The sequence below is a fragment of the Bufo bufo genome, chromosome 2, assembly GCF_905171765.1.
Source record: "Bufo bufo chromosome 2, aBufBuf1.1, whole genome shotgun sequence".
NCBI classification, from domain to species: Eukaryota; Metazoa; Chordata; class Amphibia; order Anura; family Bufonidae; genus Bufo; species Bufo bufo.
The window spans coordinates 777410639-777437567 of NC_053390.1; the positions used below are offsets into that span (position 1 = coordinate 777410639).

At 45.0% G+C, this 26929-nt stretch overlaps 1 protein-coding gene across 2 annotated transcripts in view; it reads right to left on the reverse strand.

Annotated features, from left to right (window-relative positions):
• The window catches only part of PPP2R2C (protein phosphatase 2 regulatory subunit Bgamma), a 209346-nt gene extending 195321 nt beyond the window's left edge, over window positions 1-14025 (reverse strand). For both annotated transcript variants that reach the window (XM_040420571.1, XM_040420570.1), the window contains exon 1: window positions 13785-14025. In XM_040420571.1, coding sequence (XP_040276505.1) covers window positions 13785-13854 — 70 coding nt within the window. In that variant the 5' untranslated portion in view covers window positions 13855-14025. The remainder of the gene's footprint in view (window positions 1-13784) is intronic.
• Between the last annotated feature and the right edge of the window lie 12904 nt (window positions 14026-26929).

The following is a 26929-nucleotide window of genomic DNA, read 5'->3' on the forward strand; positions in this document are numbered from 1 at the left end:
TGTCTAGATCTGTCACTTCACTCACCGCGCTCTCTCCTCCATCTGATGGTGTCATTAACATCAGACGATATCTCACTCATCAGGACAGTCATCCCGCAGCGCTCAGACTGGTAAAGCATGCTAGGAATGGACATGCAGCTCAATAACATCTTGAAGGTCATGAATTACCTCTTTGTGCCCGGGTAGGTGACGGGAGATTGGTGAGACTGGCAACACGTGGTTGGATCTGACAAGTTTTGCTTGTGGATCAATAGGCGTCTGTGTTGTTTCTGGTAATGACCACACCCCTTGCCTCAAGTTTTGCTAATGTGGTCATTTAACCTTCCTTATTTATTGTTGCTTCTCCCACAATGCTGTGCGGTTTATAGCATCAGTTTCAGTTCTGGATAGCTGGTGTGTGGATCTCGGCGGAGTTCCTGGTCCTTCTTGAAGTTAAGTCTTTCCTTTCCCTTTTGTATTTTGCTTGGGTTCTGTGTGTTGGATTTCCCTATTGTTTGTATTTGGCCTGAAGGAGCCTTCTGTTCGTCCTTCCTTTTGGAGGAACAGGTAGTCTCATCCCGGCCATTAGTAACAAGGTCTTATAGGGCTAGATAGGGCTCTAGGTATTCCTGCGTATGAACACACCTACCTCTGGGGTCTGTTCATACTGGTAGTCTGTCAGGATTTAGGTTAGGGTTTTACTAGTTCTCAGGCCTGATTCCCTGTTCGCCCCTGTCTCTTATGCTCGGTGTGGTGTTTTCCTCCCACACCGAAGTGTGACAACAACCAGTGTAGTGTACGGGGACTGTAATGCCCGTCACTACAAAAGTGTCACTTGGTGTGCTGTCGTCCCCCCTTAATTATGGGGAAGTTGGTATATGTCATTTTTATAAATTGTCATATAATGTAATGCTATGTATTTCCCTGTTACTGTGAAACTTGCATGTACAGGTCTGCTAGGGGTGTCATTCCAGCTTCTAGTCACTAGAGGGAGCTAGAGAGCCCTAGTTTATATAAGGCCCAGTCAAGGAAGCAAAAGCGAGTCTAGTCTAAGTGTCTGTCTAAAGCTGCAGCCTGCAGTCTGAAGCTGGAGCTTAGACTATGTCAGAGACAAGTCCAGGCCTGAAGCCTGCGGACCAGGAGAGGGTATTGCAGTCCCTGTAACCGGGTTCCAGATGCAAAGAGAAGGTTCCCCTCCTGAACATATATATATGCAGAAGCAGGAAGACCACTGTTCAGAAACTTCTAGAGCCTGAGGAAGCTGAGAGGGAGACAGAGGCAAAGCGCAGAGAAGCAAGAGGTACTCAAGATAACAGAGGAGGTACTTTATAAAGCTAAAACCAAGGATATACGCCAGAGTTAAGGTATTGGGCCTTGGAGAAGATTTGCTATGTTCCAGGATCAGTCAGAGATAGAGTGCAAGCTCCTGTACTGCAAGTCCTGTGTGTTTAACACTCTGTATTCACCTTGCTCAATCTGTATTGCCTGCATCGACCGTATTGAAAAATCAACTGTATGCAAAGGAACTGTGCTTCCGTTCATGTCTCTATGAAAACTACTAAAGTTGGAGTTCTGTTTTAACATCACGGTGTTCCTCATTTATTCCTGCTATCAGCAAACGGCGTGCCACCGTTTAATTGGCACTGGCGTCACGAACATTTTCTACCATCACCTGCCCTTGCAGAGAGTCAGCCGTCTCAGGTTAGTGTCATTGCACTACTACACCCAGAAACTCTATTACACACAACTTGAGTACGCTGCACCTCTCTTTTGGCGTCACGAACAGGATACGCACGCTTTATAGTGCAAGAAGCGTGAACTTTGTGCCTTATACAGTTGCCCTGTGACCAAAGTGACAAATTACCTGTTTATTTAAAGTGGACTTTGTGGACTGAAAATCCTACCCAAAGTGTGCCTAAAACCTCCAAAAAGCGCTGTACAGTGTTGCGCTATCAAGAGGAAGAAAAACGCCACATTGGAGTGTGGTTTTGTGGACTTTTTACAATCCTGCTTGCTGTCAGTGAATGGACAGCGTTTCTTGCTAAAGATGGCCGCTGAGGCTACTGAAATAACTGCTGCGCCATCTTCATCCCGAAAAGGCGGGAAAAATTGGCGCCCTTCTGATGAAAAAGCGGGAAGGAGTTCAAGGTCAGGCGCCACCGCTTATCTGTACATTTGCATGTCTGCCAGCATGGACTCCGCCTTCCATATACTGGAATACCTGGGGGGCGGCCTCCCAGTGAAAGGGGAGGAGCTGGCTGAGTAAATTGACGCGACCCTATCGCTCTCCAGAGAAGGATCGAGCATGTTGGAAAGTGAACAGAGCGTTGCTGCAACGTCCGCACCTGAGATTTCAAAGATGAGTGATATTGGTGTAGAGCCAGAGGAGGCTCCACCGGCCTACTCTCCGGGACCGGAGAAACCCGCCTGCCGCCCAAGGGAGAAAGAACCAGAGCCCTGCTATGGCTCGTGGAGAGACTTTTTTCAGCCCTCTTTCAAATGGTCCTCACTAATGGCGGAGATCCGGGAGGCCGCTATAAAGCGGAATACCAAGACCAAGATCTACTACGAAGAGTTGACTAAGACTATCCATGAAAGACACACCAACACCCAACCCCGCCTGGAAAGGAGAAAGGGAGTGGTGGTGTCCTTTGACAAAACCCGTGGCTACGGGTTCATCCAAGACTATCTGACTGGCAGAGACCTATATGTGAATAGAAGGTCTGTCAAGAGAGACTACCTCCCTTCCTATCAACACAGCCTCCGCGAGGGAGAGGAAGTGGAGTTCACCCCTGCCGAGAGCCTGAGAGGCCCTTATGCAACTGCCGTGACCCATCCCAAGCGAGCACCTGAGGACTGGGAGGCAGAAGAAGAAGACTACTCTGGCTGCGAGCGAGAACCGGAACGCTCTCCAGAGCCGGCCCATCACGCCTTCCAGGAGCGGAGCTCCTTCATTGGGCCTAACGTCTTCTGGCAGCCAACCGTGTTGGAGAAATGGGTGAGCCCCTATCCTTCCCCCGAGCTGCCTCGTCGGGAGAAGACCATACAAGATATGGAAAACTTGCAAGGACTTCATGCTACCTTGGAGAACATCCGGAAGGGTCGGAGACCCGATGCATCACCAGAACCTGCAGAGGCCGAGCCCGTGCCATCGGCGACAGTACCTGCGCCGGCGGCGCCAGCAGATGACCGCGACTCTGACACAGAGAGCATCGGTGAGCAGATTGTCCGGCTGGAGGAGAAGTTGCGGGAGCTGCGCAAGATCGCGACCGCCAGGATCCAGACGCCGCCAAAGAAGGACGAGGTAAGGGTGCCTGTCACCACCCGTAGAGTACCTTCTGCTGCCACCGCTCCGCCAGTGCCCCAAAGAAGACCCCCTGTTGCTGTGAATTGCTGCACAGAGCCCACCGGACCGCTTGAGGCGGCGCTATCCACTCCAATCCATCCCACCATTATCATGCCGGGACCGGTACGGTCCACCCAAGGGTTTACCCCTAGGCCCATGGGGCCAATACCTATTAGGGGCCCCTTTACTCTGCAGCTGCCCCCTAACACCGTTATGTGGGCCCATCCTCCTGTAGAGGACTACTACAGGCCATATTTGCCAGCAGGGTCAAGTGATTATGATATGCCACTGTGAATCAGCCTGCTAGGCCTTTGATTTATTTCACCAATGAAAAATGCTGTTAACCCTTTCAGGACAGGAGTCCTATGTTCCCTGGTCCTTTGTTGCGGCTGCCAGTTCATCCACGGCTCAGTGGTAGGTGTTGGCCACTGAAGTAATAAAGCCAACAAAGCCACGTTTGTTTCCAGGACCTCCTGCCTGCTTTTGCTACCCCGCGCCAAGTTGTGCCTGTTCCTGAGTTGCACCTTTTACCCTTAACCCCCTTTTCAGGTTGATCAGGGGTATGACAGCACTTGTCTTTGCTGTCAGTTTATTGTGCAACTTGATACTAAGGAACCGTGCCCGGAGACAGACTCAAAAGAACCTGAGCCTCTGAGATTTTTGCTCTTTTAAAAGGAAATGTGCCCAGAGATGGACTCCACCGAATGAGAGCCTCTGTGATTTATTAGGAAAATAACCTGGGTACGGACTCATGTTTGTTCTTTGAGCCTCCAAGAACTTTTATACTGTTTTATCTATTTTGCTGTTCTATTATGGACTTATTCATTGTCATGGACTATCCTGGTTATAATGTTACGCTGTGCCAGGTCAGCGCCCCAGTTCCATTCACTATCCTGAGAGAAGAGAACGACGCCCCTTGTCACCACCCTTCATCTTTGCCAATTGGACCTGATATGAATGTAAATGCAGATGAATTACATGTATGTATGCCTGCATGTCTCTTTTTTCTGTTTCAGGTAGAGATTCCAGTTGGGCGAGCCCTGATGGAGTACGAGGTCGTACTCAGCTTAAAGCAGTGGGGTATGTAGTGTACGGGGACTGTAATGCCCGTCACTACAAAAGTGTCACTTGGTGTGCTGTCGTCCCTCCTTATTTATGGGGAAGTTGGTATATGTCATTTTTATAAATTGTCATATAATGTAATGCTATGTATTTCCCTGTTACTGTGAAACTTGCATGTACAGGTCTGCTAGGGGTGTCATTCCAGCTTCTAGTCACTAGAGGGAGCTAGAGAGCCCTAGTTTATATAAGGCCCAGTCAAGGAAGCAAAAGGGAGTCTAGTCTAAGTGTCTGTCTAAAGCTGCAGCCTGCAGTCTGAAGCTGGAGCTTAGACTATGTCAGAGACAAGTCCAGGCCTGAAGCCTGCGGACCAGGAGAGGGTATTGCAGTCCCTGTAACCGGGTTCCAGATGCAAAGAGAAGGTTCCCCTCCTGAACATATATATATGCAGAGGCAGGAAGACCACTGTTCAGAAACTTCTAGAGCCTGAGGAAGCTGAGAGGGAGACAGAGGCAAAGCGCAGAGAAGCAAGAGGTACTCAAGATAACAGAGGAGGTACTTTATAAAGCTAAAACCAAGGATATACGCCAGAGTTAAGGTATTGGGCCTTGGAGAAGATTTGCTATGTTCCAGGATCAGTCAGAGATAGAGTGCAAGCTCCTGTACTGCAAGTCCTGTGTGTTTAACACTCTGTATTCACCTTGCTCAATCTGTATTGCCTGCATCGACCGTATTGAAAAATCAACTGTATGCAAAGGAACTGTGCTTCCGTTCATGTCTCTATGAAAACTACTAAAGTTGGAGTTCTGTTTTAACATCACAGTGTTCCTCATTTATTCCTGCTATCAGCAAACGGCGTGCCACCGTTTAATTGGCACTGGCGTCACGAACATTTTCTACCATCACCTGCCCTTGCAGAGAGTCAGCCGTCTCAGGTTAGTGTCATTGCACTACTACACCCAGAAACTCTATTACACACAACTTGAGTACGCTGCACCAGTACAATAATTTCCTTATCACATTACATTTTCACCTATACTGTAACTATGCAGATACCTGCAGGGGGAGAGCCAGGAGGAGGGGAGTGGTACTTGTGGCACTGATAGGAGTAGTGGTGTTTCATGGTGGCTATCCTCACTCCAACACTCCCAGGTGCTGTCCAGTGAGAGGAGGCCATCCTGGAGGATGAGAGTGGTAGTGGCTCTGGCTGCAACAGTTGTTCATAGTGGCATTATCACAGCGATGCTTCCTAATACCAGGGCAGTGTTAGGAGTGTGCACAATTTCTTTCCTCGGGGGAGACCCTGGTTTTGGGGTTCCTGCCTGATGGTAGTTGGGGTGCTCTTGGTGTTGTGGGTTTGGTACAGGTGCAAGGCAGGAGATGTAGGTGCAGTGACCAGCGTATGGTGCTGGAGTCAGTAACCAGGGCAGTTGTAGTAAACAGACAAATCTCTATTAACTCAAGTGCAGAATGGGAGTTGTAGTACATCTAATGGTGTCAAACACAGGTCCCAAAAATTCACAGTGCAAATCTTCTAGATAGCAATGTATGGATATAGGCCAGGATGGGGGTTGTAGTACTCTTTCTCTCTATCTTTACCAAAATCTCTCTCTGCTGAATCTCAGGCTGACAATAAGTTTCTTGTAAAGTAGAATATATAAGATAGAATATATAACTGTGTTCGTTAGGGTTGTAAAAAAAAAAATTACCCCCCCCCCCCACCAATTCATTTTGTTTAAATGAGCATCAGTTTCTCTCAAGACCCTGACTTAAACATCTCATGTAGCACTAATTTATATAGTTATATAAATATATATAGACGGACGTATATATGTGTGTATGTATGTTCCGCGATCACTCAAAAACGCAACCATCGATTTTAACTAAACTTGTACACCTATACACATCTCTTGCTACCTGGAAAAAAATCTTGTGGGGGTCATTCGCCCCTACACAGCAGCTGCATGGAGTTTGTATGCTCCAACTGTTTTTGCTACACACATATTGCTCTGTAACTCAAAAACTCATAGATCAATTTCTACTAAACTTGGTACTCATATCACTTACTATCTGGGAAAGAATACTGTGGAGGTAATTTGCCGGTACACAATGAGTTTCTGTCTGTGTGTTCTTTATGCGCGACCAAACAACTGGACCGATCTTCACCAAATTTGGCACACAGGTATATCAGGTGTCCGGGAAGGTTTTAGACCGGGTCTCAGCTCTCTAGGACGTACCATTCCTGAGATATTCCCAAAAATGACCTGCATTAGCCAGTACAAGCCTGCAAGTCTTTCTCTTCATATCCTAACTGCCAACACACGGTCACATGTCCCTTATCAGCCAATAGAAGCTTGCAGGCCCTTAGTCTCCACATACACACAGTTTTACTCCAGGTTTCCATAACAACACAGCCATTTTTCTTCACTGCTGTAGGTCAGCTTTAGGCTAGGGCTGCGCGACACATAGGGCACAACTACACTGCGACATTGATGTTGCATGACAATTTTTATAATGATAGTCTATGGTGTTGCACTGCGACTGTGACGTGACAGTCACAGAAAAATCCATCTTGGATGGATTTTTTGTGACTGTCGTGTCGCAGTCGCAGCATGTCACAGTGCGACACCATAGCCTATCATTATAAAAATTGGCCCTGCCTAGCAAAACGGAATGGCCGCCCTGATAGTTATATAGTCACATAGTTGATAAGGTTGGAAAAAGTCACAGGTCCATCAAGTCCAACCTATAATCCTACCGTGTTGGAGGAGGCAAAAAACCCTTATGAGGGGGATACAAAATGCAACTATAAAAAGGATAAATTAAGCAAAGCCAAGTTACTTTTTTTTTAAAAGACAAGAAACCCAATGAAATAATAAAAAAATTATACTCACCCTTCTTAGCACAGCTGCTCCAATCCTCCCACTGCTGTAGCCATGATGTCCTGTGTTGACCACAGCGATGATGTCTCTGCAGGGCCGGACTGGGACTAAAAAGCAGCAATCCCACCAGCCCACATACAATATCAGCCCTTCCCCCCATATTGTATAAAAATAGAGACACGGAATGACTGCTGCTGCAAATTTTGCTTTATTGATCGCTCACCGCTCCCTAGATGAAATTCATAAATAGGGTTGTTCAGCTTATAATTTTTCTTTTCTAAAGTTATGGAATGCTTTAAAAGAGTTTTCTAAGATTTTTATATTGATTATCTATCCTCAGAATAGGTCATCAATAGCAGATCAGATGAGTCTGACACCCAGCACCCCCGACGATCAGCTGTTTGAGGAGGCCACGTGAGCACCGTGGCCTCCTTACGGCATACCAATCACAGCACCATACATTGTATAGAATCCGTGCTTGATATTGCCGCTCAGCTCCATTCATTTGAATAGGATCAAGCTGTGTCTAGGCCATGTGACTAATGGATGAGACGTCTGGCACTAACTGGGGCAAACAGATGATTGGCTGGGGCCAAACCCCCACTGGTCTGATATTGATTACCATCGTTGAGAATAGGTCAAAAATATAAAACTACCAGAAAAACACTTTAAAAACGACATGCAACAATACTGTAAAATGTATCTCCTTTGTGTATAAGTGAAGTATATTCCTTGATATAAAGGAGCCGTCAGCAGATCTCCCTATTGGTTGTTCCAATTGCTATGTGGGTGTGTCCTTTCTGCTGCAGCTCTCTCCCTATCACAGCTCAGTGCAATGTCATTTGTGCTGCAGCTCTCTCCCTTTAACTGTCACAGCTTCTAACAGTAGATATGGCTAGTGGCAGTTGAAGGATGAGACTAAGCATGTGTGACCACCTCAATAGGTGGATGTACACATTACTATACAGATGAAACACCAGATGGCGCCATTATAATGAAGTAACGAGAATATCGCACAACCAGATCATTTTTGTAATAGAAAGCAAATTACAAAAGTAACTCGTTTTCTATGCTGAATTATATTAAAGGGAATATGTCACCATCGACCTCCCTATCAAACTTTGTTGATTCGAAGCTCCATTCCCGAGTCATGATATTTTTCTTTATATTTAAATTAGGCCTTTGGTGCAATGAGGACATCACCATTGCTCTTGTTACACCCACGATCCACTCCCTTCAGTGGCCAGTCCCTCCCTGGCTGCTTTGATTGACAGGGCCAGGCAGTGGCAAACCAACCAGGAAGGGGCTGGCCGCAGAAAAAACACTTTAAAGGCTATTGACATCTTCGGGGCTATTTTTTTTATCATTGCGTTTTACTCTTTTTGGATAAAAAAATGTTTTCAATTGATCTTTATCAAAAATGTTCAACTGTTTTTGAGATACAAGGGTAAAAAAATCTGTCAATTTGCAGAATATCACTTCTTGACGGCTCATGTGTAGCTCTTATCTCTGATCTCCTGACTTCATAAACACTCATTTAAGCCATATTCTTATCAGTTTCATAAGACTTGAGCTATAATGAATGTTTATGGGGTCGGGAGAATAAGGATAAGGCTTCACATCTGAAATACAGATTTTTACATCTGTATTTTAAAAAAAAGGTTGAATATTTTTGATAAAGACCAATAAGAAAATACTTTTAGTCCAAAATGAGTAAAATGCACCAAAGGTGTCCATAGCCTTTAAATATCCACTGTAATCTTATAATCTTATTTGCATCCCTTTCTTCACAGAATTCCAGAGGAGCATGTACGGCCTATACCGTATTTTGCACCCTATAAGATGCACCGGCCCATAAGACGCACCTAGGTTTTAGAGGAGGACAATAAGAAAAAATATGTTTCATTAGACCTCAGGTCAGACCAGCAATCAGACCCCCAATGTTAATCAGACCTCAGATCACAGCTCCAATCAGACCGCCAATGTTAATAAGACCTCAATAAGACCTCAGATCAGACCCACAATCAGACCTCAGCTCACACCCAAAGGTGAATGACCCCCAATTAGACCTCAGATATGAGCCCCAATATAAATAAGACCCCATTCAGACCTCAGATCAGCCCTCAGTCTCAAATCAGCCCCCATGCCTCATTTGATCAGTCCCCAGCCTCATATCAGACCCCATGCCTCTTTTGACTAGCCCCAGTCTCATATTAGCCCCCAAGCCTCTATTAATCAGCTCCTTGCCTCTTTTGATCAGCCCCCATTGCCTCAGATGTGCCCCATGCCTCAGATGACATAAAATAAAAAAATCACTTACCTCTCCTGCTCCGGGCGCCGCCGCTCCACACCGTCAGCACTCTTCTCCTCTCTCCTCCGTCGGCTGTGCTGTGAACCGGCGCACACAGCATGAGGTCACAGAGCGCCCTCACGCTGTGCACAGCCATAGCTCAGCCGACAGCAGAAGACCAGGAAGCAGTGAGTACAGAGCCTTCACCGCTTCCTGTTCCTCCGGAACTAATGAGTGTTTCCATGATGGAAGCGCTCATTAATATTCACCCCATAAGACAGAGGGAAAAACCTGCGTCTTATGGGGCGAAAAATATGGCAAGTCTCCTCACTCCGATTAAGCCGCTCTCTCCCCAAGGAGAGATAGTACCCCCCAAATCCTGACTTAGGCCTCTCACCCAGTTAAGACAGTACTCTCTGCTCTGCACTGATGAGGGGCAATCACCCCGAAACAGCTGTCTGCAGATGAGGTGCTGGCTTATTTAATATACGAGTCATGTCTCAAGGCCTATTTAAAGGGTCGAACACTGACTTATAGGATAGCTGCCTTACATCTGGTGGCATTAGAGGCAGAGCTTGTTAAGAGCTCTTTTGCATCTCTTTCTTCCCAGAATTCCAGAGAAGCATGTATGGCCTATAAGTCTCCTCATGCCGATTAAAGTGCTCTCTCCCAAGGAAAGATAGTACCCCCCAAATCCCTACATTTGAAAATGAGTTGCCTCCCTCAGCAATAAAGCCTACAGTATTTCTAGGAAATTATTCTCAGGGCCCTTAAATCAGCTGCATTGAACATGTGCACGTCCACTTTACCTGCAGTGGATGTCATGCTGTTATAACTGCACACCGGTAATATCAGCATAGGGGGAGCATTATGAAGCCTTGACCTGTCCTTAGGATCAGATATCAATTATTAGATTGTTGATGGTCTGACTCTCGCACCTGCACCAGGCTCCAGCCATGCCATTGTATACATTGGTCTGGACATTAATATGCCTGGGTATTGTAGATTTTATATATTCAAGCGGTCTTCATAGAGAAGGGTCCTCCAGAACTGAGCATGTCTCCACATTGGCGGACACAGCAAGACCATCCATGACATGGCCTGCTGAATGTCTGCCATGAAATGCACTTATACAGCCATTAGCAGGTTCTCTTTATGAGTGTTCCAGTCCTTCTATGCTGATGGCCTATCCTCTGGATCATTGGGGGTCTGACACCCTGCACCATTGAAGTGAAGGGGAGAAGCACTGCACACAATTGTACACAAACATAGAAGAGGATTCTTTACGGTAAGAGCAGTGAGACTATGGAACTCTCTGCCTGAGGAGGTGGTGATGGTGAGTACAATAAAGGAATTCAAGAGGGGCCTGGATGTATTTCTGGAGTGTAATAATATTACAGGCTATAGCTACTAGAGAGGGGTCGTTGATCCAGGGAGTTATTCTGATTGCCTGATTGGAGTCGGGAAGGAATTTTTTATTCCCCTAAAGTGAGGAAAATTGGCTTCTACCTCACAGTTTTTTTTTTGCCTTCCTCTGGATCAACTTGCAGGATAACAGGCCGAACTGGATGGACAAATGTCTTTTTTCGGCCTTATGTACTATGTTACTATGTTACAATGGACATAGCTGTTGTTGCTGCTCCAACTTCTACTGCAGAACAGCTGGTTGACGGGGGTCCGGGGTGTCAGATCTCCACCAATCAGATATTAATGACCTATTGTCAGAAATATAGTGGAGGTACAGTCTAGGACAGTGAGGCCCCGAACTGAGACCACCCCACTGTTCCTACCTACTTAAACGGCTGATCTGCAACTGGACGACAGTCCCCACACAAAATATGTGCAGAGATGAAAACACTGATAAAACAAACACAAAAGCAAGAGTCAACTGGGTCAAGACCAGACGGGCTATGCAGTACCAAAACGTGAGACAGAGAGTGGTCAAAAGACAAGCTGGGGTCAGAAACACAGATTACCAATAGGAATACAGGAAACTGGTTACTCTCACCATGCATCATGCCTCATGGAGGACAACATCTGCATGGAGTATGTTCTTCTCATGTTTGTGTGAGTGTCTTTCAAGTTCTCTGGTTTCCACCCACACTCCAGAAATCTCAGATTAATGGCTTCCTAAAAAAAATTGTTCCAGAGTACGGAAATTAAGCCCCACTGCAGACAGGGACTGATGTGAATGGTGGCGATCTCTGTACAGCGCTATTTCATATGTTGGAGCTATATAAGCAATGGAAAATAAATAACGACATGGGTTATTTGTCAATGTAATTACAGTTATAGAACCTGAGCCGATCTGATGGGCCACTCTACCCTGGGCTGTGACTACTACGCAACTTCATAATTTTCATAAGACCATCAATCTGTCGCAGGATTGCTTTCAAAGACCTTGCAAGTATAAAAAAAAAAAAACAACAACCTGAAACTGGGCACTAGACTGGTCTAACGTCCACAGCAATTGGTCCCATTTTGAATTATGCTATTGTCAATGGAGAAATAGATTCATTACATGTGAATATCCCATGTATGGGACCATCCCTTCATTTACCCTGTGTATAGGACCATCTCTTCACTTACCCTGTGTATGGGAACATCTTATCATTTACCCCATGTATAGGACCATCCCATCATTTACCCCGTGTATAGGACCATCCCATCATTTACCCAGCGTATAGGACCATCTCATCATTTACCCAGCGTATAGGACCATCTCATCAATTCCCCTGTGTATAGGACCATCTCATCATTTACCCAGCGTATAGGACCATCTCATCATTTACCCAGCGTATAGGACCATCTCATCATTTACCTTGTGTATAGGACCATCTCATCATTTACCTTGTGTATAGGACCATCTCATCATTTACCTTGTGTATAAGACCATCTCATGAATTACCCCATTTATAGGACCATCTCATCATTTACCTCGTGTATAGGACCATCTCATCAATTCCCCTGTGTATAGGACCATCTCATGATTTACCCCATTTATAGGACCATCTCATCTATTCCCCTGTGTATAGGACCATCTCATGATTTACCCCATTTATAGGACCATCTTATCAGTTCCCCTGTGTATAGGACCATCTCATCAGTTCCCCTGTGTATAGGACCATCTCATCAGTGCCCCTGTGTATAGGACCATCTCATCAGTTCCCCTGTGTATAGGACCATCTCATCAGTTCCCCTGTGTATAGGACCTTATCATCAGTTCCCCTGTGTATAGGACCATCTTATCAGTTCCCCTGTGTATAGGACCATCTCATCAGTTCCCCTGTGTATAGGACCATCTCATCAGTTCCCCTGTGTATAGGACCATCTCATCAGTTCCCCTGTGTATAGGACCATCTTATCAGTTCCCCTGTGTATAGGACCATCTTATCAGTTCCCCTGTGTATAGGACCATCTCATCAATTACCCCATGTATAGGACCATCCCCTCATACATGTATTGGAGTCATTAGATTTCTCTTTCACATCATCTTGGTAATTGCTTCAAAGCCTCGACACACAAACCTTCTCTCCTGCACTGATACTGCCCTTGAGTAGTTAGATGACACCCTGGGGATTTCTACCTTCTCCAAGACTGGAGTCAGGAACCTATAGATTTATATTCTCATCGTAGCCTCATATTTTATTCGCCGCTGCAGCCTCCTCTGAAATGCGCCTCTCAAATGACTGCCAAATAACGTCCTATTTAATACGGATTATCGGTTCCGTGTTTTCTGTTTACTAGAAATAGTTACAAAGCAAAGAATGAATTTACAAATAGGATATAAAACATAAAATACACGCCGATCCTTATATCACGACATATCTGATCAGCGCACATATATGTACGCACCCCCCCCCCCCTCCGCCCTATAGCAGGCCACAATGTTACAGTTCTAGAATAAATTTTAATTCACTTAAAGCATCGCTATGACAACATGAAACACTAGGACTAAACGGAATCACATTGTAACCTGCCGAGATCTCCTCTCCTACTTAATACAAATGTCTGCAGTAATTAACCCCTGAAGAACTAGACGGGATTAGATACCCTACACAGCCACTATTTGTACTGCACCCCCCCTTGTAATTCAAATCATCAGGACAAGACATGGACACAATAACACATGTACGGCACAGTCAGCGGGTATGGGGTATAGACTACACACAAGGAGGGGGTGGCACAAGTTAGGGGGGGTTAGTAGTAACAAGAATGGGGGATCTACCTTCAGTCACATAGTTGTGGTCCCGAAGAAAGCTGTGGTTTATTTTCCGTGTGTCTACGTCCTCGCCCATGGATTACTCAGCATGCCTATCCGCAATGGACTACTGATGGAATCACCAGAGGTCGTCACAAGAGCAACATCCATACTGCCACAAGCTAGCAGAGGGAAGGAGCACAGTCCGCCACGGAGCTCAGCATCAGCATCATCTTGAGAGCCATGCAGAACAGGGCACAATACACCACTCGCTATCGTCTAGGGCCTTGCCCGGCTGCAGCTGCTGGTGCCAACCCAATGCTAAATGAGGCCACTGCAGCAAAATAGCAGTCGGGAGATAAGAAAACAGTGTGTGACTTGCTGTTTGGAGCTGATCTGCTACTGCTGTCATATGCTTCTGCTGCATCACAGCATGCCCCTCCCCAGCAGCTTGTTCTAGCCCAACCACACCGCCAGATCTCTGGCTGCATGTGCTGCTGGAAAGTCAGGAGAGAAATGTCACTGCGGGCAGGGCAAGCTACTTGTATGGGTGCACATGCATGGTGCATGGAGGGTGCAGCGGGGGAGTCAGTCTGCTCCTTTCACCCAGCAGCAGAGCTAGATGGAATGACATTGTATTCATTACTGCATAGAGAAGTTATGGGAGTTCAATATACTGTGCCATGTGTTGTCAGAGTCAATGTTAGCTCGGCTACATCTGTATCTTAGTAAATATGTCTGCCGTGAACTGAACCGAACCACATTGAGCGAATTAAAGTAGAACTTTATCTTTTGCAGTGACCACTGCGGCGGCGACACACCGCGTAACAGGACGCGCTCGACGACGCGTCATAGCGCTGTCATCACAACAAGAGCTGCTCCCTCTCTCCCTGCACCTGTCTATGGGCACCTGTGATATTCTTACCCTCACTAATAAAACAGCAGCTGGGTGGGAAGAATGAAGGTCATTTTTGGTCTTCAGGACAATTTAGATTTATCATCCTATCATTTCGGAGCTGTTTCTTTTGACAAAGGGCCTGGGTGCCCGAAACGCGTCAAGGAGGATATGTTTTTTTTATTGCTTGAGTGTTTTTTCTTCCAATAAAGTGACCAGTTTGGAATACGGCAGTGCTGTTTATTTTTTTGTCATTTCGGATCTAGTAAAAAATATTTCCATTAGTGCAGAAATTGGGACGACAACATTTGTAGATTTTCCCTTTTGCCATTTCAGAACTAGTAACTTTTTAAAATTCTTGCATGAACGCAGTAATTTAGAGTTTTTTAGCATTTGCATTTTAGCATTTTTGGTACATGTATGAAAAAAAACCACACTATTCAACCATGTTTTTGACCTTGAATAAGTGTAAATACAATAATATATATGCGTGTGTAAATATATAGTGAATGTTGAGATGGCTATGGGGATGCCTAATGTGTAGGGGGTTAGAAGTGGATTTTTTTCCCCTATAAAATGTACAGTATTTTAAAGTGTTGTTTAGCTATTCTGGTCCCTTTTTTTTTATATTTTATGATACAATTGTTTTTGATAAAACCTTTTTCTGGTCCCAGGTCCCGGTCGTCTCCATAGTGATGTCAGCGCCGGTAGTGGTGGAGGGAGTATGGCTGCATATTACAGCTGTTCTCTGAGTCTTTCAGCACCACAAACATGCAAGAGAATACAGTGCTACATAACTTTTATATCCAGTGACGGCTCCTCTGATGGACATGTTCTCTTTCTTTATCTTCTCCATCCCATCCAGACCGCAACGACAACTTCTTTCAGTAATACTAGTACTATACACAAGTAATTGTGCTCAACAGTCATAGTGTAATCGGCTCCCCAGAATGGCTCCAGTAGAAATAAAGCTCCCTGTAGTGCCCACAGTAACCATAATATCCCTACAGTGTGCACAGTACTGATACTGCCCCCTATAGTGCCTACAGCAATAATAATCCCCTGTACAGTGCTCCCAGCTATTATAACTGCCCTCATAGTACTGTACATCTAGTGATAATAATGTCCCTTATAGCTCTCCAGTAGTAATAATACCACCAGTAATTTTGTCCTCCACACTACCACCAGTTATACAAATTCCCTCTATAGATCCCCCTTTGATAAAAGTAATGCCCCCCTATAGTGCCACCAGTAGTATGCTCCTCAAGCTCATAAGGAAAGTTAAAAAGATAATACTCATCTGACTCGCTTTCCATACTGCTGTTTCTAGTATAGGCCACAGGTAGTATTGTAGATGGTGATACAGTTGAATTCAGAAGGGTACCTGTGGTCACTTGCCAGGTGCATAAATACCTGATGCTCCCAGTGTTAATTTATACTGGGAGCGTCAGGTCATTATGTAACTGATTGGGGGCCATGAAGAGAGCTTAGGCGATCCCCTTGGGCATCAGTCCACCAGGAAGTTTCGCAGTAGGGTCTATGGCCAGTTTGCTCATGCGATCACCTTGACATAATAGTACGTCAAGATGCTTCAACTAACTGAGGCACATGAGATACCATTATGGCAGGGCTTGGGAAGGTGTTTGCCCACTTTAGGCAATCCTTGGTTATGAGAAACGTCCACTTACAATAAGCTGGTAACAGGGTGTCTTACTGATGGGACCCTCAGTGACCAGCTGTCATTTTTGAGGGCACATGGCGGCATGTTTTTCCAATTCTCTGCAGAGCCACCACAGCGTAAATGCAGCATAAATAGTGCCCACTTTCATTTAGAGAGCAAGCAATGCTCTTTGAGGCCACTCTGCTTTGGCTCAAAGATGAGAGTCATGAATGGAGTGCTCCTATCTGTTTGCTAATAGAATACACACAAGTTTTCTGATCAGAAAACCCCTTTGAAGGGGTTGTCCCACAAAAAATATTTTACAATTTGCAAACCAGCACCTGGATCTGAATACTTTTGCAATTGCATGCAATTCAATATTTTGTATAGCCAGTGAGTTATTCAATAAAATGTATCTGTAGAGCACCACCTGCTGTTTGTTCTTTTTTATTTCTTTGACCTGCTCACTGAGATGGCCGCACATGCTCAGTTTTATCCTTCATCTGCTTTCTGAGCTGTGATAGGGAGAGCATGGACACGCCCCCTGAGCTGTGATAGGTAGAGCATGGACATGCCCTCTGAGCTGTGATAGGGAGAGCATGGACACGCCCCCTGAGCTGCAGCAGAAAAGACACTTCCCCTTGAGCTGGCAGGTTGATATAAATCTAGCAGAGCAATGAATGAGAAGATCTCTGGCTCCATGGGAGGTACAGGACTGGTTCTAGCTTGGTTAGAAGGACATTGTCATGTACTGTATGAAGTCAGGTTTCATTTTTTACATTAATCATGGGATAACCCCTTTGAGTGTTGCTAAGTGAGGATATAAAAATTTCAGAATATTCTCTTCTGCTGAACACCCCTGATTGTCCTACGTGTAGGAGGGTCAACAGTTTTCAAATGTATTCACCAATATTACCCCTAGTAGTGCTATTTGGAAGGTCCTGATGAAAAAGATTAGATTAGTCACATTATTCCCCTTTAGAGGGGTTTCATATATTGTAATATATTCAGTATGTGGCATAACAGGACGTTCTGCGCAACATTTTCACATTATCTGTAGCACACAGTCAGGGGTGGACTGGGAACTTAAAGTGGAAATGGAAAAAAAAAACTAAAAGTGGCCCCATGTTGTAGGCGGGTCCAAAGTAACAGAAGGCAGGTCAACACAAGTAGATAGGGCCAACAGAAGGAGGGGCGGGGCCTGCAATACCATAGCCCTAAACAAAATAACACAAACCAAACACCACAGTGCAGCACAAAATACTGCCCCAGCAGAACCAAACACCACAGTGCAGCACAAAATACTGCCCCAGCAGAACCAAACACCACAGCGCAGCACAAAATACTGCCCCAGCAGAACCAAATATCACAGTGCAGCACAGAATACTGCCCCAGCAGAACCAAACACCACAGTGCAGCACAAAATACTGCCCCAGCAGAACCAAACACCACAGCGCAGCACAAAATACTGCCCCAGCAGAACCAAATATCACAGTGCAGCACAGAATACTGCCCCAGCAGAACCAAACACCACAGTGCAGCACAAAATACTGCCCCAGCAGAACCAAACACCACAGCGCAGCACAAAATACTGCCCCAGCAGAACCAAACACCACAGCGCAGCACAGAATACTGCCCCAGCAGAACCAAATATCACAGTGCAGCACAAAATACATACTGTCCCAGCAGAACTAAATACCACAGTGCAGCACAAAATGCTACTGTACCTCAGCAGAACCAAACACCACAGTGCAGTACAATATACTGCCCCAGCAGAACCAAATACCACAGTGCAGCATAATATACTTCCACAGCAGCACAAATTACCACAGTGCAGCACAAAATACTGCCCCAGCAGAACCAAATACCACAGTCAGGTCTGTCTTTAATATTGATTGGACCCTGGGCAAGAATTTACTTGGGCCCCCTGGATCCCGCCTTTGTACATCACAGATCACTTTAGCAATAAAATGCATAGAAAAGTGCAGTGTGTGAGTATCGCAAGCTCTACAGCAATATAAGTCACAGGAATGTGCAGTGTATGAGTACAACATAGCCAACCCACTGCTTTCCCATAGGGAAGCATTGGCACATGCGTGGCTTCATAGAGATGCTTTGAATCAATGCATTTCTATGAGGAGTGTTTAGTGTGAATGCCAGTGTTGCACAAGCACCTCTAGTGGCCGTCTGATGAGTGGCCACTAGAGGTGTTCCTTGGCAGTAATGTAAATACTGCCTTTTTTCCTGTGTTTACTTAAAAAAGCTTGCAGAGACATGCTATAGACACCAGAACTACTACGTTTAGCTGTTGTGGTTCTGGTGACTATAGTGTCCCTTAATATTGAGGGGGGAAAAAGAATCAGCACAAAAGTATCAAATAAAATGGCTGTATCATTATTCTAAAAATTAAAAAAGCACAACTTCTGACACAAATATAGAGTATTTTGCAGATTACTTTTTTTTTTTTAACAATGTGCAGATAGTACTGTACTACTAACTCCTCCTCCATCCATCCCTCCCTCCCCCTTCTCCCTCCCCTCCTTCTCCAACCACCCAGCACCCTTACTTACATAAAACAAGTAATATATATAATATAACATAGTAACATAGTACATAAGGCCGAAAAAAGACATTTGTCCATCCAGTTCGGCCTGTCATCCTGCAAGTTGATCGAGAGGAAGGCAAAAAAACCCTGTGAGGTAGAAGCCAATTTTCCTCACTTAAGGGGGGAAAAATTCTTTCCCGACTCCAATCAGACAATCAGAATAACTCCCTGGATCAACGACCCCCCTCTAGTAGCTATAGCCTGTAATATTATTACGCTCCAGAAATACGTCCAGGCCCCTCTTTAATTCCTTTATTGTACTCACCATCACCACCTCCTCAGGCAGAGAGTTCCATAGTCTCACTGCTCTTACCGTAAAGAATCCCCTTCTATGTTTGTGTACAAACCTTCTTTCCTCCAGACGCAGAGGATGTATAGCTTACAGTGAATTACTGTAAATACTTACAGTTCTGAAGACTCCAGCGGCTCAGGATCAGTGCTCTGGGCAGCTGGGCTCAAGGCTGGAAGTGGGCACAGGAAGGAGACCAGGGCTCGGCTCACCCTAGAGTTGCAGCGCCTCCGTGTGACATCACGGCACGTGGCGTACGCAAAAGGCAGCTTAGACCCAAATGTGAATGACCCCCAATCAGACCTTTAGATAAGAGCCCCATGCCTCTCATCAGCCCCCATATGCCTCATATCAGTCCCCATATGCCTCATATCAGCCCCATATACCTCATATCAGCCCCCATATGCCTCATATCAGCCCCCATATGCCTTATATCAGCCCCCATATGCCTCTCTTTAGCCCCCATATGCCTCTCTTTAGCCCCCATATGCCTCCCTTTAGCCCCCATATGCCTCTCTTCAGCCCCCAGTGCCTCCATCAGCCTCATAAGTAAAATAAAAAAAACACTTACCTTTTCTGCTCCGGACGCCGCCGCTCCTCACCGCCCGCGCTCAGTCTTCCTCCTCTTCAGTCTGCTGTGCTGTGAACTGGCGCGCATAGCGTGAGGTCACAGTGCGACCTCAGATGTGCGCAGCCTTCACAGCGGAGAGCCGAGGACCAGTAAGAGTATAGAGCTTCCACCGCTTCCCTGTCCTCCGGATCATAGATGTCATTAAATTTGTGGGCAGTGGCCAGCGGGGCTCAAGAGGCAGCTACCCCTTTTGCCCCGAGTTAAAGACGGCCCTGACCACAGTACAGCACAATATACTGCCCCAGCAGAACCAAATACCACAGTGCAGCACAATATACTGCCCCAGCAGAACTAGATACCACAGTGCAGCACAATATACTGCCCCAGCAGAACCAAATACCACAGTGCAGCACAATATACTGCCCCAGCAGAACTAGATACCACAGTGCAGCACAATATACTGCCCCAGCAGAACCAAATACCACAGTGCAGCACAATATACTGCCCCAGCAGAACTAGATACCACAGTGCAGCACAAAATACTGCCGCCCACACTGTAGTATGAAGCTATGTCATCATCCTGAGTAGAGATGAGCTAAGTAATGGAAAATTCGATTCGCTCCTTCGCAGAATTTTACAAAAAAATTTGCTTTGTGAGGAATTACTTTGTTGCGAAGTGCATTTGTTTGTAAGTAGTGGGTGCAATGACAGGGAACGGAGATCACGCTGCTCGCTGTCATTGTACCCCTCAGATGCTGCATCTGACATTAATATTAAAGTGTAAAATTATAAAAAAATAAAATAATTCTTACCTCATCGCGAAGAGCTGGCCGCCGCCATCTTGAAATTTCGCACTTCATACGGGATTTGGCTTGGGATCTTCAATCAAGATGGCGGCGGCTCTTCGCGCTCAAATGGATGAGGTAAGTATGATTTTATTTTTTTTACCACCATTTCAGGGAAATCGATTCGTGACCACGAAGCACGAGGAAATGCGGCTTCGCGGGAAAATCAAATTTTCCCTGAAATTTGTGGACTTTGATTCGCTCGACACTAGTCCTGAGGATGGCTATACAGTTGAAATCAGGAGGGCCCTTGTGGCCGCTGGCCAGGTGCATAAGTACCTGATGCTCCTACATTAATTAATCAGATCTCTATGTACCTGGCTGGCGGCCATGAGGGCAGCTTTGGCAGCTCCCTGGGCATCAGCCCACCTGCACAGGGTTGAGACTGTCCAAAAGCCAAGAATGCCTGCCATAGACGCCCCTCAAATTCAGACTCATGTCCCTATTCCAGACCCCCAATAAAGCCAGCAACACATGTCCACATGCTAGCCACAGTTCCACCCAAAAAAATTCCCTATGACAACCACAAGGCCTCTCACTGCAACCTAAGATGCTTCACAGGATGCAACACAGACTTGTCTCCAGTGCGGAGCTTCTCTTATCTGAGGGACATTTATGTCCTCACAGTTACCTGACCTTCATCTGTTCTCTGTGTCAGATGGATATTTTTCATTGGGCATGAATGCCACATGACTGTCAAAAAGTATTCTGCTTCTAGTCCCTCAAGGCAATCAACTTGTCTGTAACCATGGAGTCTTATAGGTCTTTATATTATACTCCTTGACTTGATGGTCATTGCCCCCACCCAAGTACACTGTGTCTTCTTCCCAAAGCTTCCCAAAGATGAAAATATTAGCGTGTATTGATAATAGTTGTAAAAAAAAACATAAAAATGATAAGTGGAAATAAATTTTATTAAAACCGATTTCCAGCGATATTTTCACCATAATATAAAATGCATACAAAAATTGTGATAAGCAACCTACTGGTAGATGTGTTAAAGGGATGGTCTAAGATCATCAGGAGGAACCTTTTAAATATGATGTCCCGTTCCGTTTCACATGACTGCTGCAGCCAATCATTAGCCTCAGGGGTTATTTGCTGCTCATGTACACATAACCGGCCAGTGATTGACAAATGGGATGTCATTACATTCACATAGCAGGGATGGAAAACTTTGGGAACCTGATCGTGGTGTTTGAGCAGTGGGACCTTTAAAAGGTAAGGAAAGCTTATTTCATTATTTTGTAAGCCTTCCCGTTCAGCCTTTTTTATATCTCGGACAATGCCTCTAATCAACGTAGTTCTTATAGTTTACTATAAAGCATAATATAACAAAGCTTAGCAGCATAGCAAGGAAAAAAATTATTTCTGCGGCTGCCCCACCAGGCGCTTTGCTAGGAGCAGCTGTATAGACTCTCTGTGTATCAACAGTCAAGTGGTTTTCACAATGGTCCCACAGAGTTGAACGAGAAGGCACTTCTTCTCTGGCTGAAGTCCATCCTGCGACTGGGCATGAAAGCTCCATGCTCAGGGAAGGAATCCAACATTCATGGTGTCCTGTGATTCTGTAAAAAATTCTGTACAAAATAAACACAATACCTCAAATTCCCATCTAATAACACAATAAAAAAATTCTAGTCCGGGTCAGAAATTATGAAAAATTAAGAAAAGTTAAAATTTTTTACATTTCATATCATTGGTTTTTAACCAATACAACCAGTTCTATATCTTTAACTTCTACGATTCTGGTTAACAACTGACCTTCCATCATACTAACCTATCGGGGAATGTATACCGTCATGTTTAAGCCTAATCCATAGTGATTTTGTCAGTGGTCTCATTATGTACATATTTCATTGCGAGAGTCTCTAGACGATACCTTCACATGACGTTATCACTACCTCTGTATGGTTTAGATACAGCTCCGGTTTTACAGTGAAGAATGGCTGCCTATGGCCTCATGCACACGACTGTTGTTTGCTTCCGCGTCCGTTCCACCGATTTTAGCGTTTTAGGTGCGGACCCATTCATTTCTATGGAGCTGTTGAAAATGCGGATAATGCACCGTTTGCCATCCGCGTCCGTGATCCGTGGTTCCAGTCCGTCAAAAAAATATAACCTGTCCTATTATTTTCGCGGAAAACGGTTCGCGGACCCATTCAAGTCAATGGGACCGCTAAAAAACGCGGAGGCACACAAGATTGTCATCCGCGTCCGCTTTATTCCTATCATTTGCATGGCAAACCTGTCTTAGACTTTTTTTTACATTCCATTATGTCTGGAAGACACACGGAAACAAAAACGGAAACGGATCACGGAACAACGGAACCCCATTTTGCGGAATGGAACACAACAACGGTCATGTGCATGAGGCCTATCTATGAGTATTTTTTTTTCTTTCTATATGTAGCCAATCATCAACCCTATTGTGAAGAAGTTGCCTAATAATCACACCCCCTATCCATATACTCTAATACAGACCAGAGCGGGAAGCCATCTCTCCGGCATTTAGTCCGCCTGACCAATAACTCTGCTTCTCACCCAAATAATGATATGCCACCATGAGTTGATTTTATTGATCATAGGAAGCATTTATTAAAGAAATAACATACTAATTAACATACCACATAGGCCACAACCCAAATGAAGCCTCAGCCGTAATAAAAACAAGCCAGGATTGTCTATTGATTTCATTGTGTATTATGTAATGCTCTATTTCTCCTGTGGTGGCGCTGCAGGGAAATCGAACACCTCATTTAAAGCTGATTGCTGGAGGTTCTGGCAGAACCTGAAAACATCTTATTGTCTGGAGGGTTGGGAGGTCTAATAAGAAGGTCTAACCTCTGATGTATTATATCTAATGCTGGCACTAGTTTACGATATTTAAGGCACATCCCACCATGGCACCTTGTAGTTGTTCTTTTCTATCCTTAGAAATAGATTTGTTCTTCCCATACATCTGGAATTGTTACCCTTGTTTTCAAGCCCTGTCTTGTTTGACTGAACTGCTTTTAATGACTCTGACATTTCGGTGTGTAACAGCCATACACAACCTTTTGTTGGAAATCACTTCTCTACACATGGCATTGGCATGTTGCCTGCTCACATGACTGTTGAATGCTTCCCCCGGGGTAGCGGTGCCAGGGAAAATTAGTTGCAGACATGCATTCTAGTCACTAAAGTACATGTCTTACCCTTGGCAGTTTCCACTCTGTCCTTCAACAACGTGTTTCAAATGAATAACCAGGAGCTAGAATTCAACATCTGCGCCAATAAAGAGGATTCCCGGTTGTGATCCATGAGCGATCGCAAAGAAATGTAATTCAATAATATAGATACATTAACCCCGAGGACCGTGGCGGCAGTGCTGGAACAGCTGGGGTTTACCGGATAAGTAATGGTTCTTTGGGATTTTTTATGGCATTTACCCCCCTTTTTTTTTTTTTTACTAAATGACTTTACCCAGGGGTGCACCACCAATGAGGCCAGGTGAGGCACCAGGTAGGGGCAAGAGGGGGCAGCAGAAGGGCCATAGGCAATGACCGCTTTTTATTGTGGCAATGGGGTTAGGTTAAGAAATTTGCATTGGCCATTTTAGTTTTCACCTCAGGCAGCAGGAAGGCTAGGTGCACTTTACCTTTGAACAATGATATGTTGATTATAGATAGGAGTGGGTGAAGCTGCAGGAAGCAGCAAGACGCATGATTATGCCAACGATACAGGGATATTGATCGCACCATATAATACTTTGTACACCTGATGTCATATTGATACCCTGGGCTTCTCTGTCCATACAGGTTTCAGCTTACCATAGATAGCCTCACAGGGGGTTCCTACCTGCTTCTGGATGGTTTTATTCTTGTTAAGCGTAATGCGCATGACCGTTTCTGTTTTGGGTCTGCAAACCGCAAACCACAGATACTGGCCGTGTGCGTCCCTCACTTTCCTGTCCTCCCCTATTGTAAAAATGCCTATTCTTGTCTGCATAACTGACAAGAATAGGATATGTTCTATTTTTTGGTGGGGTCACTTCTGGCATCATGACTCCCATTGCTGAGAGGTCACGCCAGTAGTGTAGCACCTTAATGATGAGGCCACTGATTAGCTGCAGCGGTCATGTGCTGGTCACTTGTAAACAAAGACTGGGGGCACTAAAAGGGGGCATTTTTGTACTGGCACGCATCTACATCAGAGGAGATGTCACTGGATATAAGAGGTATGTGGTGCTGTATTCATCCATCATGGGTCCTAACGCGATGTCTGTCATTATGACAGGATAATCAATGCTGCGCTAATCTCTCAGTCAAATTTGAAGCTCACACAGGCTTAGAACAGAGCCTATGCGACGCACGGCAGCGGCAAATAGAAATAAGTGTACGTTGTGACGCCAGTTGCAGTGAAGCAAGAAGGGCACAGGGCCCCTTTTTAGTGATACTGTGGATGGTACCCAGGTGTTGGAATTCCAGAGTGGTATAGGGTGGCCTATAATGTCCCTTAATGTCACGGTTCTCCTACCTGGATACGCTGGACCCCAGGCATTGTCGTCCGAAGCAGAGCAAAGGAGGTAGGTGATGAAGAGGATGAAGAAATAAATTGAGTACGGACCTTGTGATGAAGTTGATAACAACTTTACTTGAATAAACGTTTCTCCAACAGTTTCAGGCTTTATCTTGGTTCCAGCAGGCTTTGGCATTAATGGTGGCAGGCAAACTCCTCTCTGCTACATCTGTCGCTCTCTGGCTCTGCTGTGCTGACAGGATAGCTGTATAACTTAGCTTTACCTGAAGGCTGCAACTTCCTTCTTCTAGTCTGTCTCTAAACTGGCTTCCAGCTTCTGCCTCCATATCCAGCTAAGCTGAAGGTGCTCCAACTGGCCTGGGCGAGGCACGTCTAACAGGGACATGCACCTGCTGCACACCCTCCCTTGGCAGGGGGCAGGGCTGCCATCAGAAATTTTGGGGCCCCTTACACAGCTCAAGGCCTGGGCCCGACCCCTCCGTGGCCCGCTCCTACTCTGCCCCTTTAAAATCCATCCTGACTCCGCCTCCCGGCCCCCCCTCCACCCCCAAGGACCCACCCCCAATTTCATTATTTTTTTTACAACTACAAAGACAGTAAAAAGTGATAATCAGTGATTTCAGTAAGTAGTAATTTTTTGACCAAAGAATATGAAGCCTGCTACCACGACAAGGTAGACTCTTTTGAGCAGGACCCTACACTACCTTTTCTAATCTGCCCTAGCAATCTTCCCCTGGCACATTTAAGAAAAAACACCTTAAAAGCACAAGGTTTACTCTTTTACCCTTTGTTATATCTCCCCTAACAAATCATCTAAGAAAAAAACAAAACTCATACAATACGCAAGGTACCCTTTTCAGAAGGACCCTACACTAACTACACCTTTTTTTCCATGCCTCCCGTAGCCATCTTCCCCATCATCTAGGACAAGAAAAACAAGAGCCCTAGAGTTTAATGCTTTGGTCAAAATATAGTGTTCCTTTTGATCCAACCAGTTGGGAACTTTCAAATTGTATAAATAAAACCACAAACAAAACATTTCACACAGTATCTATAAATATAAATACAATAAATTACTTAAATATTTAACTATGGTGAGTTGACCATCTCCTCAGTTTTAGGCTTGCAAAGTCTTCAATGAAATCCTTAAAACTCAGTTAACGTGCAAGCTCATGCTCAATGGAGAGAAGTGCAAGACTATTCAGATGTTGCTCACTCATTGTTGACCGCAGATAGTTTTTAATTAAAGATAGCTTGCTAAATGCTCTCTCTCTCCTTCAGCAACAGAGAGTGGAATTGTGGTGAAAATTCTGAGAGCAATACATATTTCTCCAAATATTCCTTCAAGCTGTAATTTATGTATGGAGTTCAGCAAGTCAAGAGGAGCTAAGTTCTTGCAAATGTGGCATCATATACCTTGCGAAGATGCTGAAGTTCGCCTACTAGAGAGCTTGAGATATCGCCAGAGTAGTAAGAGATCAGGTTTTCTGTGGAGCACATATTTCTCCAAATATTTCTTCAAGCTGTAATTTATGTATGGAGTTCAGCAAGTCAAGAGGAGCTAAGTTCTTGCAAATGTGGCATCATACCTTGAGAAGATGCTGAAGTTCGCCTACTAGAGAGCTTGAGATATCGCCAGAGTAGTAAGAGATCAGGTTTTCTGTGGAGCTTACCAATTCCGCATTTCTGAAAGAGTTCTTAATTTCAAAATGGGAGTAAACAGGCAGCAAACCTTTTCCATTGATTGAAACCGCTGGTTCAACTCACTAATTATAGAATCAAGTGC